Genomic DNA, 16,308 nt, shown 5'->3' with positions numbered 1-16,308 from the left:
CTTCAATCATTAATTTCTAAAAACATTCCTTCATCATAACGTAAATAAAAAGTTTACGACAATAACTTTTTTTAAGTAAAATCTTATTCCTTTGGTCAAGTGAAGTGTTATATATATATATATATATATATATATATATATATATATAAAATTTTATATAGATAAATTATTGAAAGAGGATCATTAGTGTGGAAGATAATTAATTGTGAGAGAAATAGAAAAAAGAGAAAAAAATGACAAGAAGAGAAGACAGGAGAGAGAAAAAAAGTACATAAAGTTGTCGTTTTTATCAATTTAATAGATAAGACTGAATTGATACAAATTTGAAAATATAAGAACTAATTGTCTATATTTTTAAAATTAAGTATTAAATAAAAATTCACCTGTTAATATCGAAAGAAATAAGCATTTAAGCCTATTTTAAAAACCACGAAATTTATTAAACATCTTTATTATATAACACTTAAAACTTACATTTAGTTGAACAATATTTATTTATTATAACTAATCTCAAATTATTATTTAGGATAAAATATCATTATATTATTAATAATTATAATATTATTATATATTTAAAATAAATATTATTTTAATGAAAATATTCACCGTTATTTATTAGTATTATATAAAAAAATTCCACCTCCTAATTCCTTTCTTAGTTAAAAACGGAGGAGAAAAAAACAATGTAGAGAGTGCTGACGCAAATGCAAAATTGGTGGAGAGGGCAATCAACGTACACGACTTGTCCCATATTATGTCTTATCAATAAAAAATGACAACACATATTTTCAAAAATTAAATTCTTTTCTGGTTCGTTTGTTGTCGGTTACTATCATATAAAAATAAAAATTAACTTTTATTTATATATATACACTTTTTTTATTGATGAAATATCACGTTATACAAGAAAAGTGATTTGAATACCTTTTACTTCCTGTTTTAAAAATGATAGAAACATGTTTAGTTGCATTTCAAATTCAACAATGCTTAATACGATATACTGTTTTTATAACAACATCTTTTCCATCTAATAAATAATTTTTAGTGTACAACTTTTCTTTTCCATAAAAAAATTAAACCAGTGAACACCAGAAAATAGTTCTGGTTTCACGAAATCACATAAAACTATATTCTCTTAACCGACTGAACGTTATAAGAATCGTCTTTGATCATATCAACGTGATACTAATTGTGGAGGGCAAATCAAAAGTGCTTAAATAACATATCATAAAAAGTGCTTCTATTCGTGAAGAAATTAAAATTATCTAGTTACCAACATTTTCTAAGTATTTTAAATTACTTATGCAATGGTAAGTTTTAGCATCTCTTTTTTTAGCTTTGCTTCAGATACACTCATTCACTTAAAAAGCACAGTCATCGTGGTTTCTTCTAACAGTATTATTCTAAGGAGGTTGTCTACTTTTTCAAAAAGCATGTTAGATCTTATGTTTTTCTTTTTTTACTTTTTTTATTATCTAATGATGATTATTTTCAGAACACCCTTAATAAAAGTGTAATTGTAGAGTTAATTCATACATTATGAAGGATAAATCAGTGAAAGAATCAGTTGTTTATGCCGACAAAGTCATTAATTAGCTCTGTTGTTGGATAGGAAGTGCGATTGAAGCATTCTTATTGCTGACGAAATTACTTTTTTTTTTTTTTTTTGCTGCAATTTTTCTAGGTTGCTTATAAAACTAGGTCACCTTGTTCTCATGTTAACCTAAAATTTTGGTTTGTTTTGTAAGCAAGTACCCATACTTTTATGAATGGATATAGCCGGTATTTGTATTTGTACTTGATGTTGGGTTAGCTTTTTGTATCGTTTAGCTTCTTTTACGATAAAAATAAAAATAAAAAAAGTGGTCATTTATCAAACATTAAAGGGCTCCTCATTGAAAATATATATGAATGTATGTATATTGAGTGTATAAGGATGCCCGTATTCAGAGATTGAAATTTAACTTGAAATCAACATATTGGAGATGACTATTATTCCGTAATATATATTTGTTGGAATAAAAAAATACGTATATAATAATAACAAAAGTTTATGTCTAGAATTTAGAATAAATTATTGAAATTAAAGTTTTAAATAAGGTTGACCTGATTATATGATTTTTTTAAACTATTTAGATCTAATGATAAAGGTTTAGTATGAGTTGGTGGGTGAGGTTGAAACAACTAGGAAAGAAGGAGGAAAGGAGGAAAAATAAAAAACGAAATCGAAGTCGTGACTATTTTCCTAATGTTTGTATTTTATGGGAGAGTCAAAATTTCCTAAACATTTAAATTTTCTTTGGGAAGTGTAAAACTATCTAATTGCGTATTTGGTTAGTGAAAATATTATTGGTTGAAGGTTGAAAGAGTGCGACAAGTGTGTCTTCTACTGCCAATGCGAAATTGGTGCAAAGACGGCACGCAATAGAAGTAACCATGGATCCATCACCAACCCACAAAACGCTAAACACAACCAAATCAAACCGAACAAGGTTGCCTTTTCCATTTGGAATACCTCAACCACTGTTTTCTCCTATTCACTTTACACACGCATACTACCTATACATATATTTCAACCTTTTCAAATGCCTCCACCGTCTCCTATTCACTTATAACTTCAAACTTTATAACAAAATCCTTAAGAACCATGAGAACTACTTGCTTCTTAAGCCTTCCCCCTCCCACTTCAAACCAACCTTCCAAAGCTTCTCCCATCCCCGCAAAGCCACCTCGTCTTTCATCGTAAGTTTAACGTTTATACATTTGTTGTTTTCGTTATATGTCTTACAATCTAACGTTTTTACATTTGTTGTAAAGGGTGGAAAACGACGCATGTTGTTGGAAGAGACGATGCGTTGTGATGGGAGTGGCTTCCTACGTGATTGGAGTAGAAATCTGCAATTCATTCACACTATCTCATGAAATGCATCAAATCACCACCTTCCCGATTGCTCACCAACTATCCAATGTTTCTGACACCGCCGCCAAATGGAGCCAGAAAAGAACGTGCCCTCCCTGGCAAGGCAATTCACTCGAAACCATCGTGCCGGAGAATCTTCCACGGCCCTCCGCACGCCGGCGGTACGAGGCCGTCCGTTCCTCCTCCAAGACTGCGCCGCCGCTCTCCGCCCCAACTAAACTTATTCCAACCGACCACGGCAGTTGCTTCTCCATGTGAAATTCAACATGCAAATGCAATCATCACTTGCTTGTACATAATTATTATTTGTTATTAATAATTGATTCCCGTTTTTCACGGATTAATTTCCTAATCGTATTCATATGCACGTGTTTATCTTATTTCAATGAAAACTTCGAAAATATCTTACGAATAATTGCGTGTAGTTGTGGTAGTACTCCATTGGATTTATGCAGTTTAGTTATTGTAGTACGTGTAGTACAGATTTTTCTAGTTCGTTACCCTCTTAAACCATGAACAAACGTTGTACTACATTGTGAAACTTTTTTTTTCTCTTTTCATAACCCACTAAACTAAATATGTTGGGCCTATTGGGCCTTTTCCATCAGGCCATTTTTCACATCCAAAAACTAAAATACTGAAAACGTTGCAAACAGAAGCTTTTTATGATTATAAAGTGGAAGAAAGAGCATGGTAACAAAGTAAAGGAGAGTTAAGATGTATTAAAAAAACATTAAATTTGAAAGGAACATCGTGTTTCTAAAATTTATTTGTATATTTAATTTCATATTGATGACTCTGTTATCAATTTTTCAAAATATGTGAATTGCTTCTCCTTTTTTATATATAAATGAAATATTTCGTAACGTTTTTACAGTCACAAAGTTAAGAAAAGATTAAATTCACGAAATCCTTTTGTATTTTAACGAGTATTTTATAATTTTGAATATACATGGACGAAAATTAAGTTTAACGAAAAGTTAGTTTTACGTCATTAGCCTTGAAAAATAAAATATGCATTTGTAGTTTTCCATTATAAATCCAATTACAAGAAATAAGTGCCACTAAAATTTCTTAAAGGTGAACGGTGTACTTATAAAAATACGGGTGTTTTTAACAGTCTTTTGTTGCTGGACCCAAAAAGTTGGCCCATAGAGAGATGGATCAATTGCTTGTAAGCAACGAATCGGATTTGATTTAGTTTTTTTCTGTGTGTTACTTTATGTTTGAAAGTTGGGAAATTTATTCAAAAAGAATTTAATGAAAGTACAATTTAGATAAATTTAGACATCTGATTTAATTCTACTTAAAATTTCCCAAATTCCATTTAAGTGAATTTTATTAAACTTTAAATTTTATCAAAAGTAATAATTTATAATTAAATTTTAGAAAAAATATTACATAGTTCAATAAATTTATCAGAGGAAATATTCAGTATTGTGCGTAAAACATAACATTTTATGGTTAGATGTGATAAAAAAACGTGTTTAGATCATTATTGATATTGTTATTAATATTCAACACATAAGTGTAGAGAGGTTAGATGAACTATTGGACAATATATTTAGGTGAAGGAACGAAATGTGATAAATTTTCACTTTTTTTTTTTTGCCATTTTCTCCTCTTAAATTAATTTAAAATGTCACTTGTTAACCTGCCTATAAAATAGAACGACTTTCTATGGATTAAATAACAATATAGTTTTATTTTTTTCACATACATATGATATGATATCTTTAGACACTTTTTTAGAAGTATTTTTTGAAGAGAAAAAATAAAAAAGGATTTTTATGCAAAATTTTAATTAGTTTATATAAATATATAAATTAAGAAACGATAATTCAGTCAAATTATATAAAATATTTTATAAACTAATTTTTGTATAACTAGTTTTAGTTTATAGATAATATCATTTATTCTTTACGATGTTTTTTTAAAAAGTTTCTTTAATATATCTTGGATTTATTCAAATTATTCTAAAATATATTTTTAATCATTTTGAAAATCAATCCTTTATGTTTAATAACTCATTTTCATACTTTAATTTTTCTTTTTTTTACTTAAGTTCGTTCTTTCGTAGACAATAGTAGATGTTTTTTAAATATAGGTATTAAATTATAATTATTTTTTCTTCAATATGCTTACTTCTAAGAAAACTAAAAAAATAAAAAAAAATGACAATAAAAATGGTGATTTGGAGTGAGTTTCAAACATTACTTAGGTTTAGGTTGTATAATGCTTATATGTATTGGAGTTTCATCATATATTTTACATCTCTTAGGTTTTGTTCCTTTGAAGGGATTTCACTGTTTACGGAGATTAGTGAGGATGGATTTGCAAAAGTAGGTTTGTTCTCTTTGCATGATTTGCGCCGATTTGCAACGACGGAAGAGTGAGGATTTGCGAAAAAACACTGTTGAATTCATCTCGCCAAAACTGCAACGATTTGCGCTGATTTAGGAGACAAAGACTTATATGCCCCCGATAACTTGAAGTACGAACATTGTTCTTCCATACATCTTTCGAAATATATTAACGGGGTTATTTTGTTGCAGGTAGAAGCTGTGTCATTTACTTGAAGAGGAAGAGAGTTGGAGGAGCAAGAAGGTTGTTGTTGATGATGAGGAAGCCGATGAATATGAGAAATGAAGGAAGGAGCAGTGGTTGAAGAAGTGATGGAAGAAGCCAGGTATTCGGTTCGAAGAAGAGGGTATCCGGTTAAGAGTGTTGTTGAGTCGCACGTAATCGGTTACACATTGTAGAAGACAGGGGCGTATTCGGTTACACATGCCGTAACCGGTTCAAGCTTCAATGGTGAGATCCAATGGAGGCGTATTCGGTTAGACAATGTGGTATCCGGTTTGAGCTCGTCCAAGTTATCGAATCACCGAACACTCTCAACCAGAAAATACCTAAAACAATCTGAACCATGTCGTGGCAAACTTACATCGACGACCACCTTCTCTGCGAGATTGAAGGAAACCACCTAAGTCATTCGCTATCATCGGCCAGGACGGCAGCGTTTGGGCTCAAATCCTACACTAATTTTTACAAACTTTACTTCCAAATCCACTCTCAATTACCCACAAATCTACTCAAAAATACAACTAAAAAATTACCTTCAAATTTACTCAAATCCATTCAAATCATCTTCCCCAAATACATCCAAAAGAACACACTTTTAAACATTCAAAGTATTCGAAATTGTATTTCAAAATTGAAAGAAAATACTGAAATTTAGATGAAAAAATATCAAAGATCAAAATAGATTTTTGTGCAAAAGTAACAGTATGATGTATAAGACACACAGTGTACTTTCCAGAGTCATTTTTATTTTTAGAGAAATTCTGGTTCATTCAAAAATAGGAAAATTATAAGGGAAAAATGAAATACATATAAGTTAAATTGTTGTGGAATTGGTCACAATCAAATTTCTTTCTATATATATATATACATATATATATATATATATATATATATATATATATATATTTCAAACTCATTATTTTTAATTGTTTTCACATTGTTCCTTCTAAACTTATCTTTCTGTCTCCCTTATATAGCCTGTTGTACCTAGGTCAGTAGGTACCTTGGGAAGATGTCAAGGACAATATTTAATAAAATGCATTAACTATTTCTTCAAGTACAACTGTATTATTGTCTTGGGTGGATAAAAAAAATTTTAATAACAAAATTACTTTAGAATATTTCGTTATTGCTTTTAAAATAGTATTATTTTAAATATAAGTTAAATCAACCTAATGAAAATTTTGTCATAAGTTGAGAAGTATTTGAACAAGTTGTTAACAAAAGCTTCCATAAATACTATCAACTTTTACATTTTTGAGTGATTTCTTTTAAAGGGTTTATATACAAGAAATCATTTATATTTTTAAAGTGAATAACAAGAATATGTGTTGAGAATGATGTTTAGAAGAAGATATAATATTGATGAGATAAGAGTTCAATTATATAAAGGATTAACATTATTTTTTATCAAAAATTTTAAAAAGTTAATGAGTGTTTTATCTTTATAAAGTATTTTACTTTCTTATTTTTATTTAATGTAAAACTTACTCTCACACTTAAATTTCAACAATATGATACCGAAAAAATTAAGGATTTTATTTAAAATAAAACTATTATTTTCCTCCCTATGGCTAACGTGTTAAATAGAAAAAAAAAAGTGGTAGATTGTGAAGAAGATAGAATCTGAAAAAGTAGATTGTGTTGTGTCATATTTGAAAAACTCCAAAATTTAAAAGCATAATGAAGTTAAAGAGCCACTGAATGTGTGTGATAGATTAGATGGAATGAAGGGTATCATTGTGTTTGAATTTTGAAGTAAGCTAAGCATGCAAGATCCATATATCTTAGCTTTTGTTTGTATACCCTTTTCTAGTCAATTCCATGATGGGTAACTTATTTCCAATCTGTTCACTTTAACGTATTTTTCTAGTCTCATAAAATTTTATATATCATAATTTCTTTGATTAACCACTAGTTCCTTATAGTTTTAAAGAGAAAATCAACAGGTAATAATTTTGTAAATATATATAATTCAATTTTTTTATATTTTTTGTAAAATAAATTATTATACAGATAAGTAAATTAATTTGACTTTTATTCATATAAATAATTAGTTTAATACGTTAATGTATTTATTTAAATTTATTCATAATAATTATAATTTATTTATATTTCATGAAATATATTTTTTTATGATGTATGTATTTAGTGTAGTTACACATGCTTTGTATTCATCTGGTTTTTGTAAAGTAAATTTAGTCCATTTGAAAGTGGTTTAGTTAAATTAGTTAAGACATGGTTACCATTTTAAATAATATTTTCCCACGATTTTGGAAAATCAAATGAGTTACAAGTATACTACAAAATGTGAAACTATAATGGTAGTTGATTGACTGTGTTAATTAAATATATATATATATATATATATATATATATATATATATATATATATATATATATATATATATATATATATATATATACATATGATTAAAAAAATACTGAAAAGTGTAATTTGACCCCTACATTTGCATGGGGCCAAACACGTTATGAAGCAAACACATGTCACAAACCATGTGACCATAGTCCCCATGTATAATTGGCTAGATTATTCTTTAAAGAGGAAAGTGCTCTCTAAGGAATTATTTGGATCGATATTCTTTCTAATCATTATAGAAAGAAATTTTCTGGTTAAATATATCTACAGCTGTGTAAACATAGGGCATAAAAATATTCTTAGCTATATATTATTCTTACTTTTTTTAACTTAGTTTTCTCCTTAGTACAGGTAAGGGTTACGAACCGAACATATTTTTTTATTTTATGTTTTAATTCTTTTTAGTAAGAATCGAAACCTATTTTTATATTTTCTCTTTTTAAATTTTTTTTTTATCTTTACATTTTTTTTTTTATCATAGAACTATCATGTTCTCCATCAATAAACAAATTCATCACTATTTTTTTCGCCTTGAACAAAAAATATTTGGAAAAACGCATTTGAAAAAATGAAGTATGAAACAGAGAAGAAAATGTAAGACGAAAGAATGAATATTTAATCACTTTTAAAATGCAAAGAAAAAGAGTGCTAGTAACGAGAATACGGTGACACTTCGCATTTACTATGAGAAAGGGAAAGAAAGAGAGTGAATGTGTGATGATGAAAATGATAACGTGATTCATGTTTGACAACAAAAAGGGATTAAACTGTTCGAAATTAAAGTATGAGTCTAAGTCACACATTGGATAAAAATGAGAAAGTAAAATACTATATAAAGTTGAAAGACTCGTTAACTCATTGCCTTATAGTTTTTGATAAAGAGTGGTATCAGCTCCTTATATAGTTGGACCTATGTCTCATTGATATTGTGTCTTCTAGTAAACTTCCTCCTCGATAGATCCAACACAAATTTGGCTGGAATGTAATTTTAACCATAACATATGAATATAATTAAGTTATTTTAGAATCAAAACTTATAGTTGTACAAATGTTACGTATTTTGAAAGACTTCGTTTTTTTTTTAAATTAAAAGATTCTGAGCAATTTCAAAAACTTTTTTTTAAATAGTGTTAACTGAAATTTATAACACTTGTGTTTTTGCCACTTTCCAAGCAATAGATGGAACGAAAAAGAGAAAAATTATCAATGATTGATAGGAACACATGCATGATTGTATGTGTGTATAGCAGCAACTTGAAGAAGCACCAAAGCTATAAGAAGGAACAGTTTTACAGCAAAAATCAGCAGGTAGGTTAGTTTAGCCCGTGACATAGTGCGCGAGATAGCTACCTACCAAGTGGGAAGCAATATATTTTTTATAGTATGTTCTCGACCCAATACATATGCAAAGTTGCGGTGCCATAATTAACCTGAAACAAGGAAGAGAATTATGCAGTATAAGTAGAAATTATTCTTGCTGCTATATATATGTATAGCTGCCATCATTTCTCACTTTTGAATTTGGTACTACTATATTCTTATTTTTACACACCAAGAATATTCTTTAACTTGATTACTAGATTAAGAACGTAAAGATTATGCATTAGACATGATCAAAGTCTTAAATTACATGCTTAAAATCTCCACCTAACCATGTTTCTAGAATTTATTGGTCCTTCTGAATGCTTGATACACAACATGCCAGACAATATATGCATTAACGTACATGGTGAGTGGGAAGATTCAGTAAAAACTTCCTTTCTTATGAACACTTGCATCTTTCTTTGGGAAGAGTGGGGACTAGAGTGGGGTGGCGTGAGGGAAGATTCAGATGTTTCATGATTCGAATATCGAGCAGAAGATCTTAGTTTGCATTGTGCGCAGAAAAAGTAGGGTCTGTTTGATCGTATGTGTTTCTTATCGACAATGACAGAAATAAACAATAAGTACACACATAAAGTTATGATATTAGTTCTTAATATTACGAATCCCTCTTCTTAAGTAACGAAGAATGGGATGTTTTGATTAATTTTGGCTTTTGTTATTATGAACCCCACTTTTTGGCATGCATGTGCTGGAGTAGAGATTCCAAGACAGCCATGCAATAAGTGGCTAAGTGGTTTCTTATAACTCAGCAAAAAGCGAGTAGAACCCACTTGCTTCTGCACCCACTCTCAATGCGTTTAAGTACACTTCCAATTTGCAAATTACAAAATTTCAGATTACATGTCTGTAACTCCTACAACCAACATGGCAAGGATGACATCACAGATGCTTCAGCCGAGTAAGATTATACAAAAATAAAATGCAAAACGATTCTAATGACAGTGTTAAAACCCTATATAATCATGTTTCTTCAACTTTTGCTCATAAAAGAATGATGGTTAGGTGTTCGACATAAGAATGCAGTCATAAGAACAACAACTTTATGTCAAATGTAGTTATATAACTATAAATATACTATGAGGTCTTTATTTACCTAATGTAATCTAGGTCAAACAATGAAAGTATTAATTGTTTGTGTATTAGAAATCTCAAACACTGGCAATTACCATCACAAACCTTCTCAATTGTCACTTTAATAGAAACAATGTTTGTAACTCCTTTGAAGAACTTCCACAAAGAGCCAATTGAGAAAGAGAAATATAACATACAACTATACGAGACAATGTAATAACATAACTCTCCTTTACATTGATTCAGAATGTAAAAGGCGTTTAATCTAACTATAAAAGGCTTTACCATGCTAAAATATATTTCATTAAATTCAAATTTTCTTCAATTTTTCATTCCTCCATACATTTCGGTTTAATCAATTAAAAGGTGCATAATGATAGAATGATACACAACTATATTTATTTAACCCACATTATAAAGATAAAATAATCATAAAAAAATAAATTTTTATATTTTTTTTTATAAAAAAAATAAAGTTAAAGAAAAAGAATATCAAATATATGTTAAAAATTTGTGTGTTACACTATCATTTCTTCTAAAAAAAGATGTAATATTTATGGATTTATCTATTGAATAGCTTTTCTCTTAACATATCCAGAACCTATAGATAACTACAAACTTATTAACCACAATAAATTTACATTAAAGTGATAGTGTTGCTCTTCATGAATATTTCTAAAAACGTTTAATAATTTATTTTACAAGCACATACCATTGTGAAAAATTCGGTTATTACATATTCTCATCTAATTTAGAAATAAACTCTCATTCACATGTACTTTTATTTTCATATGCCATCAATAACAGCATATATATATATATATATATATATATATATATATATATATATATATATGTATTTCTTTTAATTTTCAGAAAATATGTAATAGTAAGTACTTTCTTGATAATGGACCTACATATTGTGGACATGCTAGACATGTTAACAACTATACACTCGAGAAAGTGTAAAGAGAGTTCATAAAGAACTTGCAAAAGAATGTTGACGAAGTGTTGTTAGGATATACCTAATTTTTATAAACTTCAGTTTACTTCGGAAAGTTAAGTACAAGTAATGCAATTTGTTTTGACATGATGGCTAGTTAGTGTGTTGTATATATATATATATATATATATATATATACTTTCTGGCAAATTAGTGTGTTATCTCTTTTTTTGTAAAAGTTAGTATTGAGAAATAATGCATTTCACTTGCGTAAAAAGAAGAGTAAATTAAGAAGATTACATTTACCATGCGTTCAGATAAAAAAAATCTTTCAATTTTTTAAGAAAAAATATATATATTAAATTTGAATTAATTTTAAATTATTTATATTTTTAATACATTACTTAAGATAATTCAATTTTTTAAAATTTTAATTAATAAAATATTTCACTTATCATCAAATGCAAAAACAAAAAAAATATATATATATATTTTAACAATTTAGATAAAAAATTATCTTCCATTACCATCAAATAAAAAAACTGTATTAACATCAATAAAACTTAACCATATTTTGATTTTAGTTTAATTGACGTACAAAACATTAAGTAACCGAAATAAGGATAAATTAGTGATATAGATTGTGAAATTTTCTGACTTTCAATAGTTAATTTATTTTTTTTTAATTTATAAATTTTAATTTTTTTAAGATTTATATTAAAAAAGCAACATATTTTATCTTAAATTTTTTATAAAAATTATTTTCTCTCATAAAATTCTATATCAAAAGCACGCTATTATTGTTTTCCGTCTTTCATTTTTTTTTTCTAACAGCAAAATAGCTATTTTTGTTTAGTTTTCTTTTCTTTTATGCTTTTCTTCAAACATGGTGCATGGAAATTAGTTGTTTAATAAACTCATATGAATTAATACAAACTAAACTAGAAGTAAAAAACTTACGATAACTAAAGTTATAATCAGCAGAAAAAACAAGGATCTGTATCCCTTGAGATATTGTAATTAAGATCGACCAACGCATTTAAAGTCTTATTGGCTTTAAAGTTTGGAACTGTATTAATTTATAGTTTTATCTTTTTTTAAAAATTTAAAAAGAAATATATTTAAATTATCTTTAATCTCTTACCTCTAAAATTGAAATATTGGAAAAGTAAATAATAAAATAAGAATGAAGTTTATTTGTCTAGTTCGAAACCTAATTTTACATTATGATTTATTACCAACCTATATATCTGACGGAGGATTTTGCACGCCCCACATGAAATCCTTAATAATGGAGTGAGATATTGATTTTTGTTACTGAAAAATAGTCAGTGCAGTTTATGAAGAAACAATTAATGATAACCTAAAAAAGAAAAAAACAATAATGTATTACTTTATCGTTTACGTATATTTTAGGATCTGTATCGCATCAGTATCTCATAAGTACTTAGTTCGATTATTTTCATGAAATTTGTAGGAGAAGAGATGATTAATGTTTAGAAAAGCAAGGAGAGATATAGAAAGTCGAATCAAATTAAACTTTTCCGTTCATGTCATTTTGTGTTCATACTGATTAACATAAAGTCAACATTTCAAATCAAAGATCCTCTTGCTCTCTTGATAGAGCCAAGGTTGTAATTTTAGGTTTATATGTATTTGAAATGGATGATTGAGAAGACTATGTGCACCCAAAGTGATGTTATGTTAATATGATGTATGTTTAATCGTTGAAGATCTGATCACAGATACTGAGTTTAAAGCCAAATCCGAAGAAACAAGTTCCCCGCAGTGTGTGTGTGTGTGTGTGTGGTGCACAGAGAAAGGAAAGGGAGAGATTCGCTTTCAAGTTTTGGTGTGGTGTGGTGTGGGGAACTTGTATTATTCAATGTTTGAGGGCTTCTTAAGGTCATCGTGTGTGTGGCAGACCAAACCGTGCTCCCAACTTCACTTTGTTCCTCTTACAATTTCTTATCATCTTCACATCATTGCTTACGTTTCTCAAAATTACAACACCACTTTATCTACTATATATATATATATTAACTCAGATCAAAATCAGATCGCTCACTTTTCATACAACAATCAAAACTTCAAATTTTAACATTGAGTTACTTATACTACTGAAGTAAATACTGTGAGAATCATATACGTAACTGTTGAATCGTCCATGATTAGGGAAATGGAAAAAAAGCTTGGTGTGTTGTGGATGTATTGTGCGTGTTACGATAAGTTGAACTCGCATGCCTCCAATGAAGGAGGAGGGTGTTGGGGTAAGAGGGTGCTTTGATGCTTGCCGTCGTTGACATTCTTTAATATCCACCTTCATATCTTTCTACCCTGTTCATGCACTTCCTATTCAACAGTGAACATGTTCGTGTGTCGTGCCCTATGTAGCAAAATTCAAACATGTCCTCCTGTAACTATAAATCATGTACATGGAAAAAATATATAAAAATATAAAACTGATTTCAACGTTTTTATGAGTCGGTTATATGCATGGGTTAAAAAATCATTTCACATCTATTATGTAGAAATTATTTTTGTTTTATATAATTTATTGATGGGTCTTTAATAAAATATATTATACTCATGAATCAAACTGACACAAAGATTTTATTTTATTTTCAATTCAAAATTTTAAACAATAATGTTATTTTTTTATATTAGATCTGAAACTATTTTTAACGTAAAAATTTTAGACAATAAATATATGAATATTATTTTTTGTTATTGCCGTTGTCACGAATGTGTGTTATTATGTTGTTTTCAACAATCTTTTATAGGTAAATCCATTTTTCACGGTATATTTCTTTTCAAACGTTATTATGTTGTTGTTTTTGTCCATTATCTTGAGCAATGAATTTGATTTTTTTTAATGGTGTTTGACTTTATTATTTTTATCTAATGTGAGATTTACATAGTTGAATTATTCTCTAGACATATATTAAAAACATATATATAAAAGTACCTTAAATTTAAGAACAAGAAGAGAGGTGTTGCAGGGGAATTAGAGATACGAGGGAAACAAAGATGGAGTATAAAACACCGTGATGATGAAAAAAATGAAAGAGTTGGGAATTATGTGAATAGTTTGAAGGGGAAAAAGAACACAACATACGTAATTGAGAAACTACATGGTAATATAGCACCTGAAAAATCATCATATATCCAATATATAAAACTGATGTACAAAGTTAATACTACTTTAGTTGCTTAAATAACCCATTTATACGACTTATATATTATATAAGGTGTTTAAATAATCTATTTAGTATACAACTCATACATTTGCCACCTTTCAAACACCACAAGCTGTATACCTGCTAAGATATTTCTTTATTTTTGCCTACTGTATGACCTCGGTATGTCGGTTGTAAACCACAATAAAACATCTAACCCATAAAAAAAACTACTAGTGACATATACATGTGAATTAATAAGAAATTAATTTTGGAAATTAATAGGAATTGAGAAGAAGTTGGATGAATATTCCGTAAAGAAAGAATATATATCCAAGTGGGTGAAAAGAGTTTTCCATGTAAGATTTTGTGGCAGGTGAATCTAAAATGCATGTTTATGAAGATCCGGTATCAAAACACTATAATATAAGCAGTGAAAGTCACGTATGTGGATTTCATTTCGTCGTTGATTAAAGTTTGATTATGTTTCAGAGTTGCTTCTTCCTCTGCAGACATGTTATTGGTTGGATCAAAAGGTCTATTATAACGCAATCTTTATTCTCCCACAAACGTCAACTCCAACTTCACAACTTGCTCTACTTACATAATACACACACCTTTATTCTCCCAAACAAACAACAAAATATCCCGCTTAAATCTTCCAAAAATTATCATCAACTTTCTTTCTTTCTCCTTTTTAATTTAACAACCTTCCATTTTTTTTTAATTTCAAAAATGGCAGCAAAGTTTAGTTTGTGGAAAAAAAAACATTTTGCGATGTTTTTATCAAAAACTTTAAGCTTATTAACTTTACTAATTATTTTGTTTAGTCATAATAAGTAGTGAAGATTCGAGTTTTCAATTCAATGTTCCCCATTTTGTTTGCCTTTTTTTGTCTTCCATTCATATTTGTCTACGCAAATATTTTAGTCTTATTCACAAGCGTTTTTAAGACATTAATTATTCATTAAGAAGTCTACAAATGATAAAAAAATTTATTAAACCTATATAATGAAGATCCTAAAATATTGTGTTTAAAAAACATTAATTCTTGGATAACATTTACTAATATTTTTTTTCATATGAAAAAAATTGATATAATCGTCTACCATATATTTTCATCCTTCCGTTTTTTTTTTTTCTATTTCATTCCAATACCCTTTTGCATATTAATTTTAAAATTTGATATTTTGTATTTTTTTAAATAGTGCAAATCAGGGAAAATTCAATATTTCAAAACAATGTTTCCCATTTTGTGATTCTTTTTCTTTGTCTCCCACTCAAATTTGTTGGACAGAAATATATTTTTTGGAGTCTTATTAACAAGTATCTTATAGACACTAATTAACAAGTCATTGAATAAAAATAGTAAATTTCTACATTAAAATGCAGTTTTTGTTCAGATGATATATATCTCGATGTGAAAGACAAATATAATTAAGGAAAATAACTATTAAAAACTATAAAGCTCTTTCTATGCAATTTGACTCATTTTTATATTCAATGGTAAAGTTTAAACTACTGCTTAAATTGAAACAAATTCACGTAACCAACCACTGGTTATCTTCGTCATGCCGAACAATTTCAAAATAAACAGTTTTGTATTTATAAATTTTGTTAATCACGTGTCATATGTAAATCTATTCATGATATGCCATGAATCAATTTTTGTCAACAATTGGTTTTATTTTTTATTTTCAAAAATATTAAAAAGCTATCTTATCAACAAAAAGTTATTATAAATTTAAATATTTGGAATTTTTCGATCTAAAAAAAGTAACAAATAAGAAAATTTATTAACTTGAATATCAGTGTATTAAAATATTTAGAATGGTAAAATGCC

General features: G+C 28.1%; 1 protein-coding gene across 1 annotated transcript; it reads left to right on the top strand.

Annotated features, from left to right (window-relative positions):
• The first annotated feature begins 2,454 nt into the window (after positions 1-2,454).
• LOC108331207 (protein CHLOROPLAST VESICULATION) lies at positions 2,455-3,264 on the top strand. Its single transcript, XM_017565853.2, has 2 exons — positions 2,455-2,742; positions 2,818-3,264. Exons 1-2 carry the CDS (start codon positions 2,648-2,650, stop codon positions 3,176-3,178), a joined length of 456 nt encoding a protein of 151 aa, XP_017421342.1. The 5' UTR covers positions 2,455-2,647; the 3' UTR covers positions 3,179-3,264.
• Positions 3,265-16,308: the final 13,044 nt, after the last annotated feature.

The sequence above is a fragment of the Vigna angularis genome, chromosome 4 (genome assembly GCF_016808095.1).
Source record: "Vigna angularis cultivar LongXiaoDou No.4 chromosome 4, ASM1680809v1, whole genome shotgun sequence".
NCBI classification, from domain to species: domain Eukaryota; kingdom Viridiplantae; phylum Streptophyta; class Magnoliopsida; order Fabales; family Fabaceae; genus Vigna; species Vigna angularis.
This window is presented reverse-complemented; position numbering and strand designations above follow the sequence as displayed.

What these genes read in the sequence shown, in the direction of transcription:
- LOC108331207 (XM_017565853.2), top strand. Translation starts at nt 2,648, where the DNA reads ATGAGAACTACTTGCTTCTTAAGCCTTCCCCCTCCCACTTCAAACCAA. An exon ending in AAGCCACCTCGTCTTTCATC is followed by an intron (nt 2,743 to 2,817) that starts GTAAGTTTAACG and finishes TTTGTTGTAAAG; the next exon opens with GGTGGAAAACGACGCATGTT.